At 45.9% G+C, this 22,872-nt stretch overlaps 1 protein-coding gene across 7 annotated transcripts in view; it reads right to left on the bottom strand.

Moving 5' to 3' along the window:
• RASGEF1A (RasGEF domain family member 1A) overlaps positions 1 to 22,872 on the bottom strand; it is a 216,602-nt gene that overhangs the window by 133,768 nt on the left and 59,962 nt on the right. For 4 of the 7 annotated variants that reach the window (XM_072806212.1, XM_072806213.1, XM_072806210.1 and 1 more), the window contains exons 4-7: positions 21,806 to 21,917; positions 11,640 to 11,709; positions 10,010 to 10,298; positions 6,016 to 6,178 (exon numbers count right to left, since the gene is read on the bottom strand). In XM_072806212.1, the coding sequence (XP_072662313.1) occupies positions 6,016 to 6,063 (48 nt within the window). In that variant the 5' untranslated portion in view covers positions 6,064 to 6,178; positions 10,010 to 10,298; positions 11,640 to 11,709; positions 21,806 to 21,917. Of the gene's footprint in view, positions 1 to 6,015; positions 6,179 to 9,646; positions 9,812 to 10,009; positions 10,299 to 11,639; positions 11,710 to 13,301; positions 15,542 to 21,805; positions 21,918 to 22,597; positions 22,629 to 22,872 lie in introns of those variants that run through there. The other 3 variants (XM_072806215.1, XM_072806211.1, XM_072806214.1) reach the window with 3 other exon arrangements.

Consider the following 22,872-nt stretch of genomic DNA (forward strand, 5'->3'; position numbering starts at 1 on the left):
CAGTATAAGCAGACTTGGACCCTCTCTGGGAACCCCACACCCACCCATAGCAGTATACTTCATGGACCCTTGAAGCTTGATGACCCCTGAGGGGTCATTAAGTCATTTTTGCAGAACTCTAAATGGGACACAGAAGACCACAAGGTCCTGAACTGCCTCCCACATTCTCATTCTCATCCCAGACCATAAGGTTCCCTACAAGTCCCCTCCCTATCTTTTTGGTGTCTGGGAACAGGAATGAAAAAGGATCCAGAGAGTCAATCTTGGGCCTTTCTGAGATGGATGGGTCTCCTTAGAGAAATGGTTCATAACTTCTCATGGCTCCTAGACCCTTTGAGAACTCAATAAATGTTATTGGCCATCTCCTCAGAAAATTTACATTGTCATCCACAATTCTGAATACATCATCCCTACACACAACATTGAATGTGATATCAGGGATCCCTGGGTGGCGCAGCGGTTTGGCGCCTGCCTTTGGCCCAGGGCGCGATCCTGGAGACCCGGGATCGAATCCCACATCGGGCTCCTGGTGCATGCAGCCTGCTTCTCCCTCTGCCTGTGTCTCTGCCTCTCTCTCTTTCTCTCTGTGTGACTATCATAAATAAATAAAAATTAAAAAAAAATTTAAAAAAAAATGTGATATCAGGCACATGGGCTCCATGGGCCTCAAATTAAGACTGTTTCTCAAGATAGACCTGCTTCTAAGGACTGATAGGGGACCCCCTGAGATCCCAACAGAGGCAGCATTCTCCAGGCTTCCCAGTTCAGACACAATGGACATGTGCACACCAGCTTGTAAGAAAAAATTAGTTATTCAGTTAACCAGGGAGCTGCTGGCCAGGTTGTCCATTGGAGAGATAGTAAAGAACTTGCAGAAGGAATTAATTCACTGCCAGAGTCAGCCAGATAACCAAGGTAACCAAGACAACTGTTTACCCAGGGGGCCTTCCAGGGGTTATCTCAGAAATTCTGAGCCTGTCCTTTTAGACAGCATCCAAAGTGAATGCCAGGCAGCTTTGTGGTCAGTTGGGGGTTAGACCAGCAGTGCAAAAGGAAGGCTTGTTCTGAAGCAGGGATGTCTTACCATTGTGCCAACACAAAAGTGCCCTGGAAGGATGACAGAAAAATCAGCCTTGACCAGGGCCTCCCAAGGGCATCTTGACAACATGAAATTGAGAGTGCTTGACTCCAGGAGCAAGCTAAAGAGGGACTAGGAAAGAGGCAGGTTGCTCTGGGCTCACAAGTCAGGGTGGCTTCTAGATGCAACATTTTGGGCTTCCCTTGCAGCCCCACTGGCCCTAAGGTCACTCTCCCTACCTCCCTGCCCTTAGCGCAAGTGCTCTGACAAGAACACAGGGTAAGTAGAGACAGCCTAAGCAAACTGAAAAAATAATTCATGGAAACAATAAGAACCTGCACAGTTTCGGGTGCCACAGCATCTGAGGTGGGGTAACAGCAAATGCTGACGGGCAAATGATGATGATAAACTCCATCACCCATAGAATAGCACCTGAGCTCACAGCCCCCTCCATGATCAAACGTTTGGTGGAGAAAAGTGATTCTTGTGAAGAAGTAACTCCACTGGAGCCCCTTTGCCCAATGCTGGGGAGACTGAGACAGATGAAAGTAAGGCTGAGGCGGTACACCAAGGTTGAGCTCAGGGTCAGATGTCCTGGGATCCAGAAGACAGGACCTCTCAGCCACAGACTGTGTGATCTTGAACAAGTGACCCCATGAGTCAGGCCTTCTTTCACTTCAAAAATTGGTGGTTGTAGGTTCTGACTGAGGTGAAGCACCAGGAGCTCTTTAGTGTGGCTCTCCTGACACTGTCCTTATTGTGGAGGAGGAGGTATGGTAACTTGTCACCCTTGGGGACCCCATCTCCCTCACAGCACAGTCCTGAGGGCCAAATGGGATGACGAGTAAAGTGCTTTTTCAAGAGTCCAGCAGGAACATGGTCATAAACTCTGAATTCTTCATATCCTAGTTCCTTTTGACAGGATGGATGGTGCCCATCCCGCAGTGCACAGCAGACTCTCTGGGTGAGCTTCTTTAAAATAATGTAAAACAAAAGCATTCTTTTAATTATTCTTAATTTTGAACATTTTTTTCACATAAAGTCACAAATACATAACTAGGGAGATCCTTAAACATAAGATATTTTTTGACAAGATGAGCACTGGGTGTTATACTATACGTTGGCAAATCGAACTCCAATAAAAAAATACCAAAAAAAGATATTTTTGGCATAGATTCATAAAATTTAAAACTTCAAACTTCATAAAACAATAAATTCTAGAAATTGGGGGAGGAGGTAAACATTCTTGAAAAGAATTACATTTACATTAAACTTCTCGATCCCTAAGTGAAATTGAGGCCAAAGGGAGGTCTCGCTTTGAGCCCAAATTCTACTCTGTGAAAAAGAAAGGAACTTTGCCTTGAGATCACATCCCCAGGTCTTCCTAGAGATGATTTTATATTCCTTGTCTTTGAAACACTTCATTTTGAGATGCACTACAATGACAACTTTCAGAGTAGTCATTTCGGTATTGTCCTTGACAATTTGCCCTATAGCCACTAGCAGAGGTGAGGAGGACAGTGGCTCTCTGGTACCAAAGATACTCGCCTACGTTCCAGATGGGCCCACAGTTTTGTCATTTTTCCTACAGTTCTTGACTCCTCTCCTTGTAAGTTTTTACTTGCTTTGATGGGTTTTGCTTGTTGCTTTGTATTTCTACACTTTCTCATACCTTCCCTTTCTCTCTTCCTTTCTGTATATCTAAGGCCTTCATGGCTGTTCACTCTGACCCTGTGAGCCTCTGCAGGCTGGCGTGCCCCTCTAGAATACCACCATGAATGGCCTTGTGCCTTCTGTACCCAGCTTGACTTGAGGTCCTTGGGTGATTCCTTGGGCAAGGCAGAGTCCAGTTCTCAGGCACATTCAGCAATGAGAGAACCAGTTTTGGACATCACTGATAGGTTGTGAAGGACTTTCCAAATTCCAGGGGGTGGGCCAAAAGAGCCCTCTTGACTCAGATGTGATTCTTCTGGAAAAAAATTTATGAATATATCTTCTGGGAGCTGACTTTTGGATTTCAGCCTTGTGGGTTTTTCAAAAGGTAGTTCTGTTACGTTGGCCTTCTATCACAATCTGGCCATATTCTCAGCACTTGTTACATTTCTGTGCAGATATTTTTAAATTTTGGCTCAGTTCATTGTTGATTCACTCAATGTCTCCAAGAATAAAGTGGTAATAAGCACTGGCTTCTAGAACACATCAAGAAACTGGCCCAGGCCATGGATCCTTGGGCAGTATAGCCCTTAGGTCACCCGGTCCTCCTTAACAGATGCTATTTCATTAAAAGCCCTGACCTTGCCACAGCTTGAAGGCTTGGGCTTCTTCTAAGCCAGAGTCAGAGATGTTGAGTTCTTGGGGCCACATGGGTCTTCTAGTACATATAGCCCTCTTCATGCATTTTCATTCCAAGACTTATTTTTCCACTCTCTTGTCTTCTTTGATGCTTAATGAACCTCCTCACTTCACTCACTCTGGTCTTTCATTCTTTGGGTCCTCCACTAATTATCTCCTTTAGCTTGTGTTTATTCTGCTCTGTCTGTCCTGTGACAGGCTTCTCATCTGATACTTGCTATGCCACCCTCACACACTAAGCTAGAAGTGAAGCTTCCCCATTCCTCACTGAGCCCCAGGAAACTGGTGCTTCCCAAGGACCCAATGGTCTGGGAAGATTAGGGGAGAGAAGAGACATAGCAGGAGAACAGCTGCTCAGAAATACTGTGTGGAGTAGAGGTTGACACTCCTCCTAGTCTGCCTCTGGTCCCACCCTGAGAAGCTGCAACCACAGCACATGACAGGATGTTTCTGTGGTAATGGTATACAACCTAAACTGTTGTCTCTGCATCACTTCCAGGTCCCCATATCTTCATCTTTTATTCAGTGCTCAGATGTCCAGATGCAATGAGCCAGACTGCTAAGGAGTCCTGCAAGGGAATCTGTCCAGAGGGCTCAGACATTGGGCGGAGTGAAGAAAGAGGCTCTTTGTAAATGTTTCAAATCATAGTTATATGTCACATAGTTTGAAGAGCCAAATACCTTTGTAAGGCTGTATCATGGAAAACAGCGACTCCTTTCCCCACTGCCTGCTCCCAGACATCATTTCCCAGTTGGCCTTTTCCATCTCTGAGCTCTGCCAGGTCGCTTTCACTTCCTCTGAGGTCCTGCCACTCTCCCCTTAGTTCTCGTATCACAACATGTGTCCCTCGTTTGCAGATGTGACTCCTTTATGTGCCATGTGATACAAGATGTTTGGTCAGCTTTCCATGCAACTCAAGGCAAGGCAACAGTCTTCTTCCTTATCCATTTGTGTTTCCTTTACTTCTCTTTTTAGGCGTATCTTCAAAGTGATCCTTTGCTGGTTCTTTTTCCTTAACTCATCCTGAAGGTGAGTTTTTCCTGAACCATATTTGCATAGGACACTTATGCAAGGGAGACTCAAGGGTTGTGCCCTAGGCTCTCACAGATTTTGTTGCATTCAAGTTTTTGTGTGTAATAATGTTTCTCGGGACAGCTGGGTGGTTCAGCGTTTGAGCGCCTGCCTTCGGCTAAGGGGGTGATCCTAGAGTCCCAGGATCGAGTCCCACATCAGGCTCCCTGCATGGAGTCTTGCTTCTCCCTCTGCCTGTGTCTCTGCCTCTCTCTCTCTCTGTTTCTCATGAATAAATAAATAAAATCTTTTTTAAAAATCATGTTTCTCACCTTCAAAGAATAAATGTGATATTTTATACGAGATGTTACAAAAGTAGGATATAAGGAACACTGATAAATATGGACTAGTGGATTCATAAGTAAAGACTCAGCCTATGAAATGGAACACACCATTACCTCAGACATCCTCTGTGTGCCTGAGCCTGAGTCTCCATCTCAAGGGTACAAACAGCTGGCCTTGAATATAAACATAACCCCTGACCCTAAGGGGGTCCACATATTATCTTCAGCTGTAATGATTTCCTTGATTGATTTTCTTTGTAGTTTTACAACATTTATGATGTATCCTGGAAGGACTAGATTCATATGCTCTAGAACATTCTCTATCTGTGGCTTTGTACCTGGGTCTTCTTCTCAAGTACTTAGGATTCAGCCCCAAACAAGAGGCCAGTCTCTTCAGACAAGCCTCTTTTAGATGTTGTTTTTCTTACAGTCAGACACTAAACTCAAAAAGACCAAGACTGTCAGCATGGTTTTACACTCAACCCCACTTTGGTATTTCCTGGATAGCCACCAGCCCCAAAGGATTGTTCCCTTACCTTATCACCCTGACATGGCAATCATGTGCAAGAGACTCTAGAAATAATAGGCATGGTGCTATCACTTACATTTAGTTAGCTCCACATTTTTTTTTATTAGTGCAACATTAAAGAGTTGACCTGCTGACTTACTTATCCAGCCTACAGGGTAGGAAAAGCTATAAAATCTAAAAGTGAAGTTCTATCATTCAGAGTTTAATTTTGTATAGGCAAATGTACAAAGCATTAATAAAATATACTAATAAAAACATTTTAGAGTTTGTATGCTTTACAGGATGACTTGAAAAGCCTGGCTATGTGAATGTGGGGACATCCTTGTAGTATAGTCCTGTATCAAACTCCACAGAAGGTTACTTCTCTTAATTATGATATTGCTGGTTACTATTGTAATTTAACCAGTCAGTCAGTCTTATCTTCAGCAGATGGTTTCTGCTTTCCTATCATGCTTGCCAGAAGATCCATTATAAGCTAAAAGCCAGAAATTGCATGTCCAACAAAGGACTGTCTCAAATCCAGAGTGGAAGGGACTGGTTAGATACTAAGCAAAGGACACTATAAAAAAAGACTCATGGGTACGGGATTCTTAGCATCAGCTAACATTACCTGTAAGACTATCCAAAGGAACTGAGTAAGAACTCCTGGATTATAAAAGAAATAAGCAAATCACCATGACTCTGGGGCTGGGGCACTGACCTGTGTTTCAGGAATCCATGGAGACTTGTGTGTCATTGCGTTGTGCATTGGTACTGCATTGCCCTCAGTGTCCAAGGGGAACAAAGTCACACATCTTCAGTCAATGGGCCTTCATGCTCACTTACAAACTCCATGAATAGACAGACAGTGACAGGCCTGGGCTCTAATGGAGAAGAAAATGAAAACTTGGTGACAGCCCAGCATGCCTCCTGCTCCCCAGCCCCCAGCCCCCAGGATGAGATGACAGAAAACTGGGCTCACACCTAGGGAGACATCTGAAGCTCACACTTTCCCATGATCATCTTCTGCTTCAGCCCTACCCCCAAAGGAATCTTGGTATTAAGAAGTAATCTTACATTTTGCAGCAGTCCCTGATGTGGCCAGCCAGGACAATCCACGAGTCTGTTCCTTTTCCCAGCAAGGCAGTGAGGCAGAGAAGGTATTTGAGAGCAGGCTGACAACCAGCTGGGATCTAAGCCACAGTGGCTAAGCGTATGGAACCTAAATCACAACTCCTGAGACACCTGGGTGGCTCAGTGGTTGAACATCTGCCTTTGGCTCAGGGCATGATCCTGGGATCCGGGGATGGAGTCCCACATCAGGCCCCCTGCGAGGAGCCTGCTTCTCCCTTTACCTATGTCTCTGCCTCTCTGTCTCTCATGAATAAATAAATAAAATCTTAAAAAAAAAAAAAAAAACAACTCCTGAATTTGTGTCCCAGTTCTGCTATAAACTAGCCATGGCCTGTCTGCATTTCTGTTCTCCCTTTCCATAGAATAATGAGGAAAGCCTCATCACGTTGGCTTGTTATGAATCTTAAATGAATTAACATGTGCAAAGAAGTTAGAACAGCATAGCATTATGAGTGACCATGGTGTTATATCTCATTTTCACTTGGAGACCTGAAGGAAGACTGTCCTTTTGAGCTTTGATGACCACTGTCTGTTTCAGCCCCAGCCTGGAGATGAGCTAAGATCCTGAGTAAGTGCTTCTTCATCAAGGGAACTCACTGATGACATGCGAGCAGCCCTGGGAAATCAGTACAGTATGTTTCTATAGCTTCTCTAGAACAATGTTGTTCCCTCCCCCACTACAGCTCTAGGCTCCTGCCAAAGCCCCTGTACCTATTTGCACCCTCTCCCTACTGGAGAACTCCTCCTGTTTCCATTTTTGCCTCCATTTCTTCAGGGCAGAATTTCTGCTCCCCCAGGAGGGTAAGCAAACATCCATAGCTGAGGTGCTCTGCATGTTGCGAAACCTGACGGTGAACTCTGGGCAATGGGACAGAAAGTGGGCCATGGATACATGGGGCCCAGTCCTCCCTCTGAGACCTACTTGCCTGGCACATTGCCTGGCACATTGCCAAGAATTCCACATAATAGATGCTTCTTTAAATTTTTTTTTATTTATTTATGATAGTCACACAGAGAGAGAGAGAGAGAGGCAGAGACACAGGCAGAGGGAGAAGCAGGCTCCATGCACCGGGAGCCCGACGTGGGATTTGATCCCGGGTCTCCAGGATCGCGCCCTGGGCCAAAGGCAGGCGCCAAACTGCTGCGCCACCCAGGGATCCCCAACATGATGTTTCTCTCAGAAATGCTCAGTATGTATCGTTTGGAAATTATAAAGCAACAACGTCCCCTGCTAACATTTACATTTCACTACCCTTTGAAATAACATTTTAGTAAATACCCTTGTTGATAATTATCTTGTGCATGCCCTTAATTGTTTCTTAGAACAAATTTTTAGTAGTAGAATTATTGAGTTAGTTTAAGAATTTTGACGCAATGGGATGCTTGGGTGGCTCAGTGGTTAAGCACCTGCCTTTGGCCCAGGGTGTGATCCTGGAGTCCGGGGATTGAGTCCCACATCGGGCTCCCTGCATGGAGCCTGCTTCTCTCTCTGCCTGTTTCTCTGCCTCTCTCTGTGTGTCTCTCATGAATAAATAAAATCTTTTAAAAAATCCTTTGGGAAAAAAAAAAAAAGAATTTTGACATAAATAGCCAAATAAGACTTCCCAACAAGGGAGCATCCAGGTGACTCAGTTGGTTAAGCATCTGACTCTTCATCTAAGCTCAGGTCTTGATCTCAGGGTCGTGAGTTCAAGCCCCATGCCCAGCATGGAGTCCATTGAGAAGAAACAAACAAAAAAAAAGGCTTCCAAACAGGTTGCTACCCATATACACTCTTACTAGCAGTAAACTAACATTCCTGTTTCCCGAACCTTTGCCAAATGCATATTTCATGGTCTCTCTATCTGTATATACCACTGCCAGTTTCCTAGATGAAAAATTGTATGTCTTTGTGAATTATAAAAGTTCCCATGAAAGCATATCAGTTAGCTATTGCTAGAATCACGCTCTGTAACAGCCAGCCACAAAGTCTCTCTGGCATATAAGAGTTTGTTTCATATTCATGCACCTGTGGGGTGGTTGGGCCTCAGCCAACAGGCTTGGCTTAGTCTGGCCTCAGGTCTGCTCTCTGGGTCTTTAATTCTCCTGGGAGCAACAGAGAACCTGGGCATATTCTTTTGCTCAAAATGGCAGAAACAGAGAAGAAAAAGCATCTGCTCACATCACAGCCACAAGAGTTTCATTGGCCAAAGCAAGCCACCTGCCAAGCTTAAGGTCCAGGCCCAGTAATTCAATCACCACTGTTAAGCTGAAAACCATTTCACATGCTTATTAGTGATATTTCTTTCTTTGGAATATTACCCGTTTGGGAGTGCCTTAGACCAGTGGGCAGGTTTAGATATGATGGCTGGGGAAGGTAAATGTCCTAGAGGCAACAATGAGCTTGTTACATTAGGAGACTGCATAGGGGTGAGTGTGAGCCGAGCAAAGAAGCAGGGGAGGCAGCAGGGAGCCAGCTGCCCAAGTCACAGTGATGTGCTCTCATTTAAAATGTAGGGAGAGTTGATTAGATTCCAGAGAAACAACAGAGGGATCCCTTCTTAGGGTCTTGCAATAGTTTAGAGCAGGAGCTGTGGAGAGCAATGGGATTTAGACAGGACCAGACAGGATATGAGTGAGAAAACAGGGCAAGCCCTGGGCCTCCAGGTAAAGCTGGCTCCTTTCCTGGAAATGGGGAATGCTGAAGGACAATCATCAATTTTATTTTGAACATGCTCAATTTTAGATAGTTATTAGACACCCACGTGTAGATGTACATAAGGTAGTTGGCTATTTGGGCCTTGTGTCCAGAAAAACGGACTGGAGACAGTGGTTTGGAGAGTTCAGCCCACAAGACTTAAACCTACAGCTTCAGTAACATCCCTTAGTGGGATGAGGAAAGGTCGGAGGGCTAATCCTGTGGTACTGCCTCCATCCAGGGTGGAGAAGGTGAGGTGCAGGGGGCCCACTGAGAAAAGACCGAGGCAGGCCACCTCAAGCAAAGTGGGAAGAGAACTTCAAGGAAGTGGGAAGGTGAGGTAAAGCTAAAAGCTTGGAGGTGTGGCCGGGGGATGAGAAATGGGTATTACCAGTGGAGTGTCAGATAGGTCAACCTCTCAGCCACTGTAGGCACGACTCCAAGCCCTCCCCGCCCCAAGGGGATTTTCCTTGCTGGTGGCCACTGAGGGTGCCACAGCTCCAAACGGCATTTACGGAGACCACACGGCCAGACCACACACAGCCAGTCCCAGGTCTCCGGATCCACGGGTCAGAATCGGGTCAGGCTGTCCCCTCCAATCCAATGTCTGACGACGGCAAAGACCCTCAAGGGGAGACTTGGCTCTGCACACTTCGCTCAAGACGCCCGAAGAATGTCATTACTTTGACGAAGAAGAAAGGGATGGCTGTTGAGGAAGAAACAACTTTGGTGTCGGAGAGGAGGAGTCAAGGACCTGAGAGGCCAGGATACACGTAGAAGGAATCTGGTGACACAGGTGAGAGACGGGAGGAGGGGCCCAAATCTTCAGAAACCAACACGGAGGGCTGGGCAGGGAGCTCCGAAAGACTTGGTTTCGCACGGTCGCAGCCCCTCAAGCACTCACCTGCTCCTTGGGTACCTGTGCGCGTCTCCCGAGGTGAGGCCGCTTCCTCTAGGGAAAGTCCTCCTCTCTCCGCCCGGCCCCGGCTGTTTGCAGTCCCCATGGCAACACCGCGCCGAGCGCCCGCCTGCGGGAAGCCCCCCAGCGGCGCCTCTGTGACGCGCGGGGAGCGGAGCCCAGGATTGGTCGGCAGCGCGGCGAGGGGCGGGGCCAAGAGGCCGACCGGTAGCGCCGGGTGCTCGGGGGCTGCGTGAGCCTGTCCGACGCTCGGGCGAGGCCTCGTCGCTGGGGCCTGGCAAAAATAGGGAGAGGCAGGGCCAGCTGGCTGGCTCGGTTAGCATAGGATGGGACTCTTGATCTTGCAGGTGTGAGTTCGAGCCCCCACATTGGGTGTAGAGATTACTTTAAAATAAAATTAAGGGCAGCCCCGGTGGCGCAGCAGTCTAGCGCCGCCTTCAGCCCAGAGTGTGGTCCTGGTCCCGGGATCGAGTCCCGCGTCGAGCTCCCTGCATGGAGCCTGCTTCTCCCTCTGCCTGGGTCTCTACCTCTGTGTGTGTGTGTCTCATAAATAAAATCTTTTAAAAAAATTAAAAAGTGGGGGGCGAACATCCCTTACCGCTTAGGGGTAAAGAGGCCAGAAGAGTAGGGACAGAGACTTCCAAAAGTGTTCCCAGGCAATGCCACTAATGCCCAGGTTGCATAAAAAATAGCCTCCCCCTGGCCACTCTTGAGCCCCCATACTCCCCAAAGAAACTTCCTGTACAGGGGCGCCTGGGTGACTCAGTTAAGCGTCTGCTTTCCACTCAGGTCATGATCCTGGAGTCCCGGGATGGAGCCCCCCATGGAGCTCCCTGCTCAGCAGAGAGCCTGCTTCTCCCTCTAGCCCTCACCCTGCTCGTGCTCATTCTATTTAAAAAAAAAAAAAAAAAATTAAAGAAACATCCTCTGTAAAGCCCAAGAAACAGATCCAAAAAGACAACCTAGGATGACAGACAACAATGAACTGAAGACCATGGCCCCACAGTGGAACTGGAGACTGTGATGCACCTCAGGATGCTTGGAATGAAGCCCAAAGGGACTCAGACAGGATGGCAAGGCTGCCCATAAGGTGTCCTCAGGAGCTCAGAGCTGAGCTGTCCCCTGCCTGAACGCCTGAAACCTGGGTCTGGTTATCAAGAGGAATTTTGAGCACATAGTTTGGGGAGCCATTTTCTTCTGGAGAGTTCTTTCCATTGGGGGACTGGTTTGGGACAGGCAGCAAAGAACTTTCATTTGGCCATCAGGACAGTGCTGTGGGGTAGACAGGGCTTACTAAAGCATGAGAAATTATTTTATTTCAGCATTTCGACAGCTAGTAGATTTAATGACAGGCCACACTTAACTGAGCCCTCACTGACTGTTCTGAGCTCTCTACATAGGGTAACTCATTGCATTCTCAGCCTGGTGAGGTAGGTTCTGTGGTTATCTCATTAGCTGGGAAGCACAGAGAAGTTAAAGGAACTTCCACATCCCACAGCCAGTGCATAGCAAAGTATGGAGTTAGATGCAGTCTTCAGGGCTTAAATCTTTCTGCATGTTGACTGCCATTCTGAGCATTCCTGTGAGCTCCAAGACTCTAGATCTTTATACTCACCTAGTTTTCAGCCTGGTTCACAAATTTATTCTTGTCCCATGGCCTCTCTCTGGGAGATGAAGGACAAAGGCTGAGAACCAAGGGAAAGAAAATAAATTGTACTGCCATAGCAAGGAATAATTCAGATTCTAAGTTTTTTCTTTGATGTCAGGGGTCCTGTAGGCCAAAGCTGTGGGTGACCCCCAGCCTCAGGTGCTCCTGGGAGATAGGACTATGCCAGGTGTCAACATGTACAGTTATCCTTGACTAAACAGGCAAATGCACAGATAGGAACTAGAAATTTATTCACAGACTGAGTCAGTTGGCACAAAATGTGGTGCCCTTTGTTATTTACAATAATTTCCCTAAACCTTCACTAGAGGACAAGGTATGGTCGCCGTGGGCAGGTACCACCCAGGCTCCTTTGGCAGGCCACAAACTTTCAATATCAATTAATGAAATCAAGGTTTTTTTTTAAGATTTTATTTATTTATTCATGATAGACAGAGGGAGAGAGAGAAAGGCAGAGACACAGGCAGAGGGAGAAGCAGGCTCCATGCAGGGAGGCTGACATGGGACTTGATCCCGGGACTCCAGGATCAGGCCCTGGGCTGAAGGCGGTGCTAAACTGCTGAGCCACCTGGGCTGCCCTGAAATCAGGATTATTTGAAGACCTTGCAAGTTACGATAATTTATGTTTCTCTGTTCATCCATGGTATTGGAACCAAAGTCCACTCTTCCACAGCAGCCCCAGATAACTGAGCAAGGCAGGAGGCTCACTTGACCATCTCCACTCAGTGCTGCACTATTCAAAAGGCAGTCCTTGCTCTGAGCCCCTATGAGGTTGACCAAGCCTTTCTCAGGCCTGCATCATGGAATGAGTCTCCATCTGCCCAGGACTGTGTCATCCTGCTTTATTTTCATAGGCATTGCTCCTCAACAAGGCTCTTGCACTCTCACTTTGACCCATGCATCTGAATTGGGATCCCCAAATGCAATGGGGATGATTGGATCATGAGGTGGCAGAGGCCAAATGATGGCCCTCAATCACCAACAGGCAAGGTGGTTATGGACAACACCATCAGTGCAGTAATCAGAATAGTCTGACTCACAAAGACTTATGATGTTAGCTAATTGACCATGGTGTCCCTAGAAGAGAAATAAATGAGCAGTCTACTAAACTCTTATTTAATATATACTAGTAGAATTCTAGGTCAGGTGAACAGAAGTCTCATTTGAATCATAAAAATAGAGAGTCATAGGCTTCATTCAATTTCCAGGCTTAAGGGGATCCCTGGGCGGCTCAGCGGTTTAGCGCCTGCCTTTGGCCCAGGGCATGATCCTGGAGTCCTGGGATCAAGTCCCACATCGGGCTTCCTGCATGGAAACTGCTTCTCCCTCTGCCTGTGTCTCTGCCTCTCTCTTCTTCTCTCTCTCTCTTCTCCCTCTCTTCTCTCTCTCTCTCTCTCTGAATAAACAAAAACTTTATAAAAAATCCAGGCTTAAACCATTTTACAGACTCAGAACTTCTTAAATAAAGGGGAGGTCAGGTCCCCTTGAGGAAGGACCCCACTAAACTAACAAAAATTTATACGTTAATCATTCTCTTAGCCTTCCCCAAAGGAACCAACGGCTGTTTGCCAGGGTCACTGCTGTGCATTAGAGAAAGAGAAGTAATTATACCTTTCAGAGATTATTGGACAGTAACTCTGAACTAACTCCTGGAAACCCACATTCAGAGCTTAGGGAGGACAGGTGATCCATGGAGTTTTAGCTCAGGTTCATCTCACAATGGGCACAGTGGATCCCTAATGCCACCCCGCGGTTGGTTACTTGTCCAGTTCCAGAATTGGAATAGACATACTCAACAACTGGCAGAATTCTCACATTGATTCCCTGATCTAGGGAGTGAGGGCTGTTATGGCAGGAAAGGCCAAGTAGGAGCCACTAGAACTGCCTCTGCCTAGAAAAACAGTAAACCAAAAGCAATTACTGGAAGGTCTGCAGAGATTAGTGCCACCATCAAGGACTTGAAGGATGCAGGGTTGGTGACTTCTACCACATCCCCACTCAACTGGCCTGTGCAGAAAACAGACTGATCTTGGAGAATAACAATAAACCTGGTTATTTTTCCTGGAAGGAGAGATGGCCAGAGGCATGAGTCTGTCGATTCATGGGTTGCAGCCAGTGTTGGGTTAGACAATCAGGGAATTTGGAAGGAACACAACTGGAAAATTAGTGATGGTGAAGTTTGGGGAAAAGGTGTTTGGATAGACCTCTCTGGGCTAAGAAACATGATTTGTGTCCTGTGTGAATGCTCACCAAAGGGTGACCACAGCAGAGGAGGATTTTAATAATCAAGTAGATAGGATGACCCATTCCATGGTTACTACTCAGCCCCTTTTCCCAGCCACCCTCCTCATCACCTGATGGGCTTAGTAGCAGTGGCCCTAATAGCAGGGATGGAGGTTATGCCTGGGATCAGCAACAGGGATCATTCACCAAGACCAGCCTGGCTATAGCCACTGGCATACTTGCCAGCAGCAGAGACTAAGTCCCCAGTATGGCGCCATTCCCAAGTTGATTATGTTGGACACCTTCCATCATGAAGGGACAGCAAGAACTTTGGTCGTATGGAAATAAAAGCTTACTCTGGATATAGACTCCCCTTTCCTGCCTACAATGCTTCTGCCCAAACTGCCATCTGTGGACTTACAGAATGCCCTATGTCCTACACAGCATCACTTCTGGTGAAAGAACTCAAATCACAGCAAATGGAGTGAAGAAATGGAGATGGAAATGAAGAAATGCTCATGGAATCCACTGATCTTACCATGTTTCCCATCATCCTAAAGCAGTTGGCTTGATATAATGGTGGAAGAGCCTTTCAAAGACTTCATTTTGGTGCCAGGTAGGGAGAAATACCTTGAGGGACTGTCACAATGCCTTGCAGGATGCAGAAATCAGCATTCAATATATGATGCTATTTTTCCCATAGCCAGGATTCATGGCTTCAGGAATTAAGAAGTGGAAATGGAAGTGGCTCTACTCACCATTATCCCTCAAGATCCACTAGCAAAAATTTTGCTTCTTACCCTCACTGCATTATGCTCCACTAACCTAGAAGCCCTAGTTTCAAAGGGAGGAATACTGACCCCTGAAGACACAATGATTCCATTGAACTAGAAGTTGAGACCGCCACCTGACTGCTTTGGGCTTTGAACCAACAAGCAAATAAGGAAGTCATTGTGTTATATAGGGTGATTGATCCTGATTACCAAGGGCAAATTGGGCTGCTACTACACAATGGGGGTAAGGAAATGTGTCTGGAATACAGAAGATCCCTTAGGGAGTCTCTTATACTACGATGCTCTGTGATTAAAATCAGTGGAAAACTGTATCAGGGGCACCTAGGTATCTCAGTAGTTGAGCATCTGCCTTTGGCTCAGGTAGTGACCCTAGGATCCTGGGATCAAGTCCCGCATCGAGCTCCCCACAGGAAGCCTGCTTCTCCCTCTGCCTATGTCTTTGCCTCTCTCTCTGTGTCTCTTATGAATATATAAATAAAATCTTTTTTAAAAAAAGTAAAGAAAAGAAAATTGCAACAGCCAAGTCAGATACAACTGCTAATGGCCCAGGCCATTCAGGAATGAAGATTTGGGTCACCCTACCAGGTAGAGAATCATACCAGCTGAGGTGCTTGCTAAAGGTAAAGAGAATACAGAATGGGTGGTGAAGAAGGTCATTATAAATAAGGCTGTGATGACATGAACGCTGACTGATACAGATATGCTAGTTCTTAAAATAATGAACAGGGCAGCCCGGATGGCTCAGCAGTTTAGCACCGCCTTCGGCCCGGGGCATGATCCTGGAGACCCATGATCCAGTCCCATGTCAGGCTCCCTGCATGGAGCCTGCTCCTCCCTCTGCCTGTGTCTCTGCCTCTCTCTCTCTCTCTCTCTCTCTCTCTGTCTCCCTCCCTCTCCCTGTCTCTCATGAATAAATAAATTAAATATTTTTAAAAATTAATTAATTAAACAAAATAATGAACATAAATAGTACCCTACTGTATTTAAGGATTACTGCTTAATGAGGCCCCTTTGTATGACACCATAAATAATCCCTGTGGCTGGGCACAGATTGAGTTTAGGAAGGTGGATGGCCAATGTTCAGAAGAGTAGCAGTTCCTACCCCAGGACATGTTGGCTTCCACGAAATCTCTCAGCCACAATAAAGGTGATATGTGTGGGATGCTGGATAGTTCTGGACAGGCTGGAAATCATCAACTCTTATTTTATAGAGGAAAATAGACTGGAGGAGCACAGAGACTTGCTCTGTTGGACCATGGAGTAGCCTCAGCTGGACACTAAGGCTCTTGACCCTGAAGGAAGCCCCACCCTGACAGAACCTTCACCTGCCCTATAACTTCTTTTTTTGTTAAGATTTTATTTATTTATTTATTTATTTATTTATTCATGAGACACACAGAGAGAGGCAGAAACTCAAGCAGAGGGAGCAGCAGGCTCCATGGGAATCTGATGTGGGACTCATCCCAGGACCCCGGGATCAAGACCTGAGCCAAAGGTAGACACTCAGCCACTGAGCCACCCAGGCATCCCCCCTTTTTTTTTTTAATTTTATTTGTTTATTTGAGAGACAGGGAGCACAATCAGGGGAGCAGGAGAAGGAGAAGAAGACTCCTCACTAAGCCCAACACAGGGCTCTATCCCAGGACCCTAGGATCATGACCTGAGCTAAAAGCAGATGCTTAACCAGCTAAGCCAACCAAGGACCCAGTGCTGTAACTTCTGCCTGGTGGTGTCCTCCTTCCCTCCCAACTCACCAGTCCTTGGCTGGGTCTCAGAGGGGGATCTGGGCTGTTCCATTGTGGCAGATGAAGAATAGCCATGAATTCTTTGGAATTTCTCCCATAGAAAAGTGGGGTCTTTGTTCTCTGCCCTTAAATTTGGGGAGGACTTTTAACTGCTTTGACTAATAGAATACAGAGGAAATAGTACTGACCCAGCTTCGGACTCAGGATTTTATATTTCTTAGAACACTCAGCTTTGGGATTCTCAGCTGCCATGTAAGAATTCCCACTATCCTTCCGAAGAGATGGTGTTGAAAGATCCTGAAACTGCATAAAGAACCTGCTGAGGGCAGCCCCGGTGGCGCAGCGGTTTAGCGCCGCCTGCAGCCCAGGGCGAGATCCTGGAGACCCTGGATCGAGTCCCACATCAGGCTCTCTGCATGGAGCCTGCTTCTCCCTCTGCCTGTGTCTCTGTCCCTCTCTCTCTCTCTCTCTCTGCATTTCTATGAATAAATAAAGTCTTAAAAAAAAAAAAAAAAGAACCTGCTGAGCCGCCTTCTGCCCATTTCCACCATAGTACCAGGCATGTGAATGAAGCCATTGTGGGACCTCCAGACCAGTCACTCCAGCTACCAGGGACCACCAGCAAGCAGCCCCAGTGCACACTCAGTGAGCAGGAGTAGCTGCCTGAGACCTGCCTGCCCTTCTTACTCATGAGATCATGGCTGCCATTTTAAGCCAATGAGCATCAGGATAGCTGGTCATGCCACCATGGTAACAACAACAACAACAAAAAACATTCTGTATTCACTACTAGCAGCAAAGTTGGAGCTGAGGCACCATGTTCCCTGGTGCTCTGGTAGGAGCCCAGACACTGGTCCCAGGTTCTCCCTCCTCAGGGACACCTGAGAACTCCACTCATGGGCAGACAGCCCATCACTGGGATGAAGCAAAGGGCCAAGAGAGAGATAGCATAGGAACAGGGTGTGTTCCTTTGTCCCCATTTGTGGCCAGAGAAGATTCATCACCTCAGAGATTGAAAAAAAGGTTCAAAAAAAGTTAAATAAATAAAAATAAAAAGAAGGTCCACGGGTGGCTCAGCAGTTTAGCACCTGCCTTCGGCCCAGGGCATGATCCTGGAGTTCCGGGATCGAGTCCCACGTTGGGCTCCCTGCATGGTGCCTGCTTCTCCCTCTGCCTATGTCTCTGCCTCTCTCTCTCTCTCTCTCTCTCTCTCTCTCTCTCTGTGTGTGTCTCATGAATAAATAAATAAAATCTTAAAAAAAAAAAAGAAGGTCCATCCCATCAAAGAGCTCACATGAAAATAGCTAATGCTGATTACTACTAATGGTCCACCCTAAGCTCTTTAAACCTTCCTTCAAGGCAGCCCCAGTGGTGCAGCGGTTTAGCGCAGCCTGCAGCCTAGGGCTTGATCCTGGAAACCCGGGATTGAGTCCCACGTCAGGCTCTCTGCATGGTGCCTGCTTCTCCCTCTGCCTGTGTCTCTGCCTCTCTCTCTCTGTGTCTCAATAAATAAATAATATTTTTTAAAAAAATAAATAAACCTTCCTTCAAACCCTGAAAACCCTATGATAGGAGCAGTATTGTGAGCATATGGGGAAAATTAGGCCCCAAAATGTTAATTACCCAAAGACTCAGATACTGGTTGAGCAGAATTCAAAACCACAAGGTAGTCTTTCTCCAGAGTGGTCTGTCTCACCCTTTTGCTTTCTTCCCTAGGAAGGGGAGGGCCTGGATAGGATAAGAAGGACTCTTGGGTAGGTTGATATAAAATACAAAGAGAGGAGTGTCTAGGGGGTTCAGTCAGTTAAGCATCTGCCTTCAGCTCATGTCATAATCCCAGGGTCCTGAGATCAAGCCCCACATCAGGCTCCCTGCTCTGCCAGGAGCCTGCTTCTCCCCCTCACCTCTGCCTGCTGTTGCCTCTGCTTGTGCTCTCTCTCTCTCTCAAATAAATAAATAAAATCTTATAAATAAAATAAAATACAAAGAGAAGGGATGCTTATAGATGGATGGAAAAATAGGCTGGACGAGATGGAAGAAGCTGGCAAGGAAAGGGGTGGCCTAGAATAGGAGAAGGAGAAAGAGCAACAAATTTGAGGATATCAGACTGGATAGGGTGTGGAGGCCTAGAAGGAAGAAAGGGCTAAATGGTTAGCAGAGAGATGGAAAAAGAGAAAAAAAAGTCCCTGGTTCAGGTGCATCAGGATAGGAGTTAGTGTCCTCTGGACTCATGTTGGCTCCATCCCCTCTGGGGACTCAGCCTCCTTGGATGGTGTCTCCTCTGCTTACTAGCTGGCCTCTTGGCACAAAAAATCCAAAGTTAATGGGGGACAGTCATGGCTTCACATTTGCTGATAAAGCCATGTCCCTCTGGAGCCAAGACCTCTAGGCTTATAGGGCTTAGAGCTGTAGACACAGAAAATCAAAATTCTCTAAGTGGATTGCTGAGAATGAGGGCCACTCCTCCCTCCACCCCCTGGTACTCTACCTGTTGGGAAGTGGCACAGCCTTTTATAATGGAAATACCTAAGGAGGATGGCACTCCATCCTTACAGGATTAGTTTCTTAGCTGGTACCTCAGCTGCCCCATCAAAAGGCCATTCCAGGGGTTCCTGGGTGGCTCAGTCAGTTAAGCATCTGCCTTTGGCTTAGGTCATGATCCCAGGATCCTGGGATGGGGTCTTGCATCAGGCTTCCTGGTCAGCAGGGAGTCTGCTTCTCCCTCTCCCTCTACCCAGCCCTCCTGCTCATGCTTTCTCTCTCAAATAAATAGAATCTTAAATTTAAAAAAATTTTTTTTCAAAAAGGCCATTCTAGCCCTCTGTCAGGGTAGCAGCTCCAGAGGGGAGGAGGAGGATATCACATGCTAGAACCAGTACAGCCCATAGTCACATGCCTACTTGGCTGCAAAGGAGCTTCCTTGGTCCAATGCAATGTTATCCAGAATCCCACACTGATGGATTAAACACTCTGTATGCCCTCAGATAGTGAAGCAAGGCAAACCCACACTCAGAATATGTGTCAGCTCCACTCAAAATGATCACTGGGTAGTAGACAATCCAGAGTAGAAGGACTCAGGATAATCAACTTGTCAGCAAGTAGCTGGTTTGTCTCCTAGGAGAATAATGCAACATTGCAAGTTTAGTGTTGGTCCCTATTGCTGACAGGTTGGACAGTGAGCCAGTATGGTATTCAGACCAGCCTTGGTAAGTGGGAGCCTGTGCTGTTGGATCCATGCACACCTCACCCCTGCCACCATGGCTGCCTTGTTCATGTCCTCAGTGTGCCAGTGCTGGTCCATACCAGTGGGCAAGCCCTGCTGTATACCTGCATACATGGTTATCTTCCTCCATAGGAAGATATGATACATAGACCTTTGCATACTTGGTCCCATGGATCCTTAGTTTTGTAGGCCTACCATAACAAACGACTTAGTAACTTAAGACAACAGAAATTGATTTTCTCAAAATTCTGGAGGCCAGAAGATGGAAATCTATGTATGGGCAGGGTTGCACTCCCTCCAGAGGCTCTAGGAGGAACTGGTTCCTTGCCTTTCCCAGTTTATGGTGAGCTAGTGTCCTTGGCTTGGGGCTACATCACTCCAATCTCTGCTTCCATGATCACATGGCCTTCTCTTCTGTGTGTGTCTACTCTCCCTTTGTTTCTGTATTATAAAGACAAATGTGATGGCATTTAGGGCCCACTCAGATAATCCAGATGCTCCTATCTCAAAATACTTAAATTAATTATATATGCAAAGACCCCTTGTCCAAAGGTTCTAGGATTAGAATATGGACATATCTTTGGAGGATGGGGATGTAATTTTCAATCAACCATATCCTCCAATATTTCTCCTTCTAGATTCCTGCTTAGCCAGCCAAGCCATGAGTCACAACCCTGAGCTCATATATATTCCAATCACCAGTCCACCTCTTTACACACAAAGTGAATGACACTGAATTTCTGCCCATCGAGAGATTTCCCCTCAGCACTGTTTTTCAGGGCCACCTCGTAGGAGGCTGTCATATAGCAGCATTTTTGGCTTATCTCAACCTACCTGTTCATGGCTCAAGCTTTATCATGTCCCCCCTCCTCTGTAAGCTGTATATAAGGGACCCTTCTTATAAGCTGAGAGGCCCTGATGCAACATTAGTGGGTGACACAGGGTTTTGGCCACCTGCTTGTACAAGTTATTTGTGCCACCTGACCCTGTAAGCCACATGTCCAATATGGGATGAGCTGCTACCATCTTACTGTAGCACCAGTACTGTAAACTACTGGTGGGCCCACTGACCTGATGACTTGGTGGGTCTGGTAGACCCCAGCTCAAGATGGGCAGTTCTGGCTGTAGAATCACTTGAACCGTCTTGGTGGGTTCCATCAGAAGGACCATCAGGGAGATGGAAATAGCACACTAGGAGCTGGTAGGTTGGAACGGGTTGGGTTTTTTGGATGGTATACATATAACCCTCAATTATAGATGACATGGCCTTGATCCAGAACCCTAAGGGTCAACATTGTGATTCTCCCATAGGGGCTTGCCATAAACTCCAGATAGCATCTTTTCCTAACACAGATAATACAAATACAATAAGATCTGCTAGACTGTATGGTGCAAGTGACAGGGCTGCCAGCAGCACAGCCTGACTTAATACAGAGCCCTATCCTGCTCAGGGCCCCAATCAATACCAAAAGCCTCCCGTATAATTCAGTAAATGGGCCAGAGCAACATTCCCACCCAGGGAATATACCAACCTCAGACCCAAAGAAGCTTACTAAACATTGTGCTTTCTTCTTATTGGTGGGAGGTAATAATTTGCCTTTTACTTTGGAGGAAATGTTTAACTATGCCACAAACCACTAGACCCCTAAAAATCTTCACTGATCAGTTTAACAGGTTGGAAGATACAATATCAATACACATAAATCAATTGTATATACAAAAATTAACTCAAAATAAATCATAAACCTAAATGTACAATCTAAAACTGTAATGTTTATATAGCATGGGTTAACTTCAGCTGATCTGGGTTAACTACACATTTATCTCAAGGTACTGACCCTTGGCCAACACTTAGACTATATTAACTAAAGATAAATGATGTCCTAACCCATAGGTAGTGAGTTGTTTCAGAGCAGGACCACCAGCCTGTCAACACTGTTCAGTAATCACTGAATTGGTTATGTGTACCCAGTCTTAATGAGGCCTGGGGGATGTTAAAAGTTAGGCTGGTCACATAGCTGTAATGTGCCTTTGTGACCAGCTCAATATAAATATAAGACCCATCATGAGTAGACTTAGGCTTCCAGTACTGAGGGGCTTTGCATACACAGTACACAAGTAGTTTGAGACCTGAAATCAAAGTGCATCCTGGGTAACTGAGTGGTAGATGTTCAAAGAAGCTTCCACCTGAGATCTTCAGACCCCTCCCGTGCATTTCCTTCTTCTGCTGGAGCTGCAACGCCTGTAATAAAACATGAGTATAAACTGTATGAGTCCTATAGGTCATTTCAGCAATCAAACACTGAAGATAATTATGTGTAATTAGCACAAACTTCTGGAAGAAAACAAAAGAGAAAATTTTAGTGACCTTTAGTTTGGCAAAGACTGCTTAAATAAAGCACACAAACAGCATCATCCGTAACAAAACAAAAACTAGTAGAGTTCATCAAAATTAAAATTTTGTTCTTCAAAAGACACAAGATGCTGCTATGAAAATGGAAAGAAAAGCTAGAAACTTGGAGAAAATATTTGAAAAATACACAGCTGATAAAGGACTTGAATCTGGAATATAAAGAACTCTTTTACCCCAATGAGAAGACAACCCAATTTTTTAAAAATCTCCTCAGTGAGTGAGCAAAAGACATGAATATACATCTCACCAAAGAACATATACATGGGCAAATAAGCACATCAAAAGATGTTAAACATCATTAGCCATTAGGGAAATGCGAATTAAAACCACAATCAGGTATCACTACATGCCTATCAGAATGACAAAAATAAAAAATAGTGGTGGCACCAAATGCTGGCGACAATACAAAGAAGCTAGATCATGCATACGTTGCTGGTGGGAATGTAAAATGGTACAACCATTCTGGGAAATAATCTGGTAGTTTCATATAAAACTAAATATACACTCACCGTACAACCCAGCAATCACATTCTTAGACATCTGCCACAGAGAAATGAAAACTTATGTTCACTCCAAAATCTGATCACAAATGTTCATAGCAGCATTATTCTCAATTGCTAAAAACTGGGGGTAGGGGGGGTAGGGGGAAATGTCCTTCAGTGGGTGAGTGGTTAAACAAACTGTGGTACATCCATACCAAGAATTAGCAATAAAATGGAACAGTGTACTGATACGTTTAACAGCTTGGATGCATTTCAAGTGAATTGTGTTGAGTGAGAAAAGC

This window comes from Canis lupus, chromosome 29, assembly GCF_048164855.1.
Source record: "Canis lupus baileyi chromosome 29, mCanLup2.hap1, whole genome shotgun sequence".
NCBI lineage: Eukaryota > Metazoa > Chordata > Mammalia > Carnivora > Canidae > Canis > Canis lupus.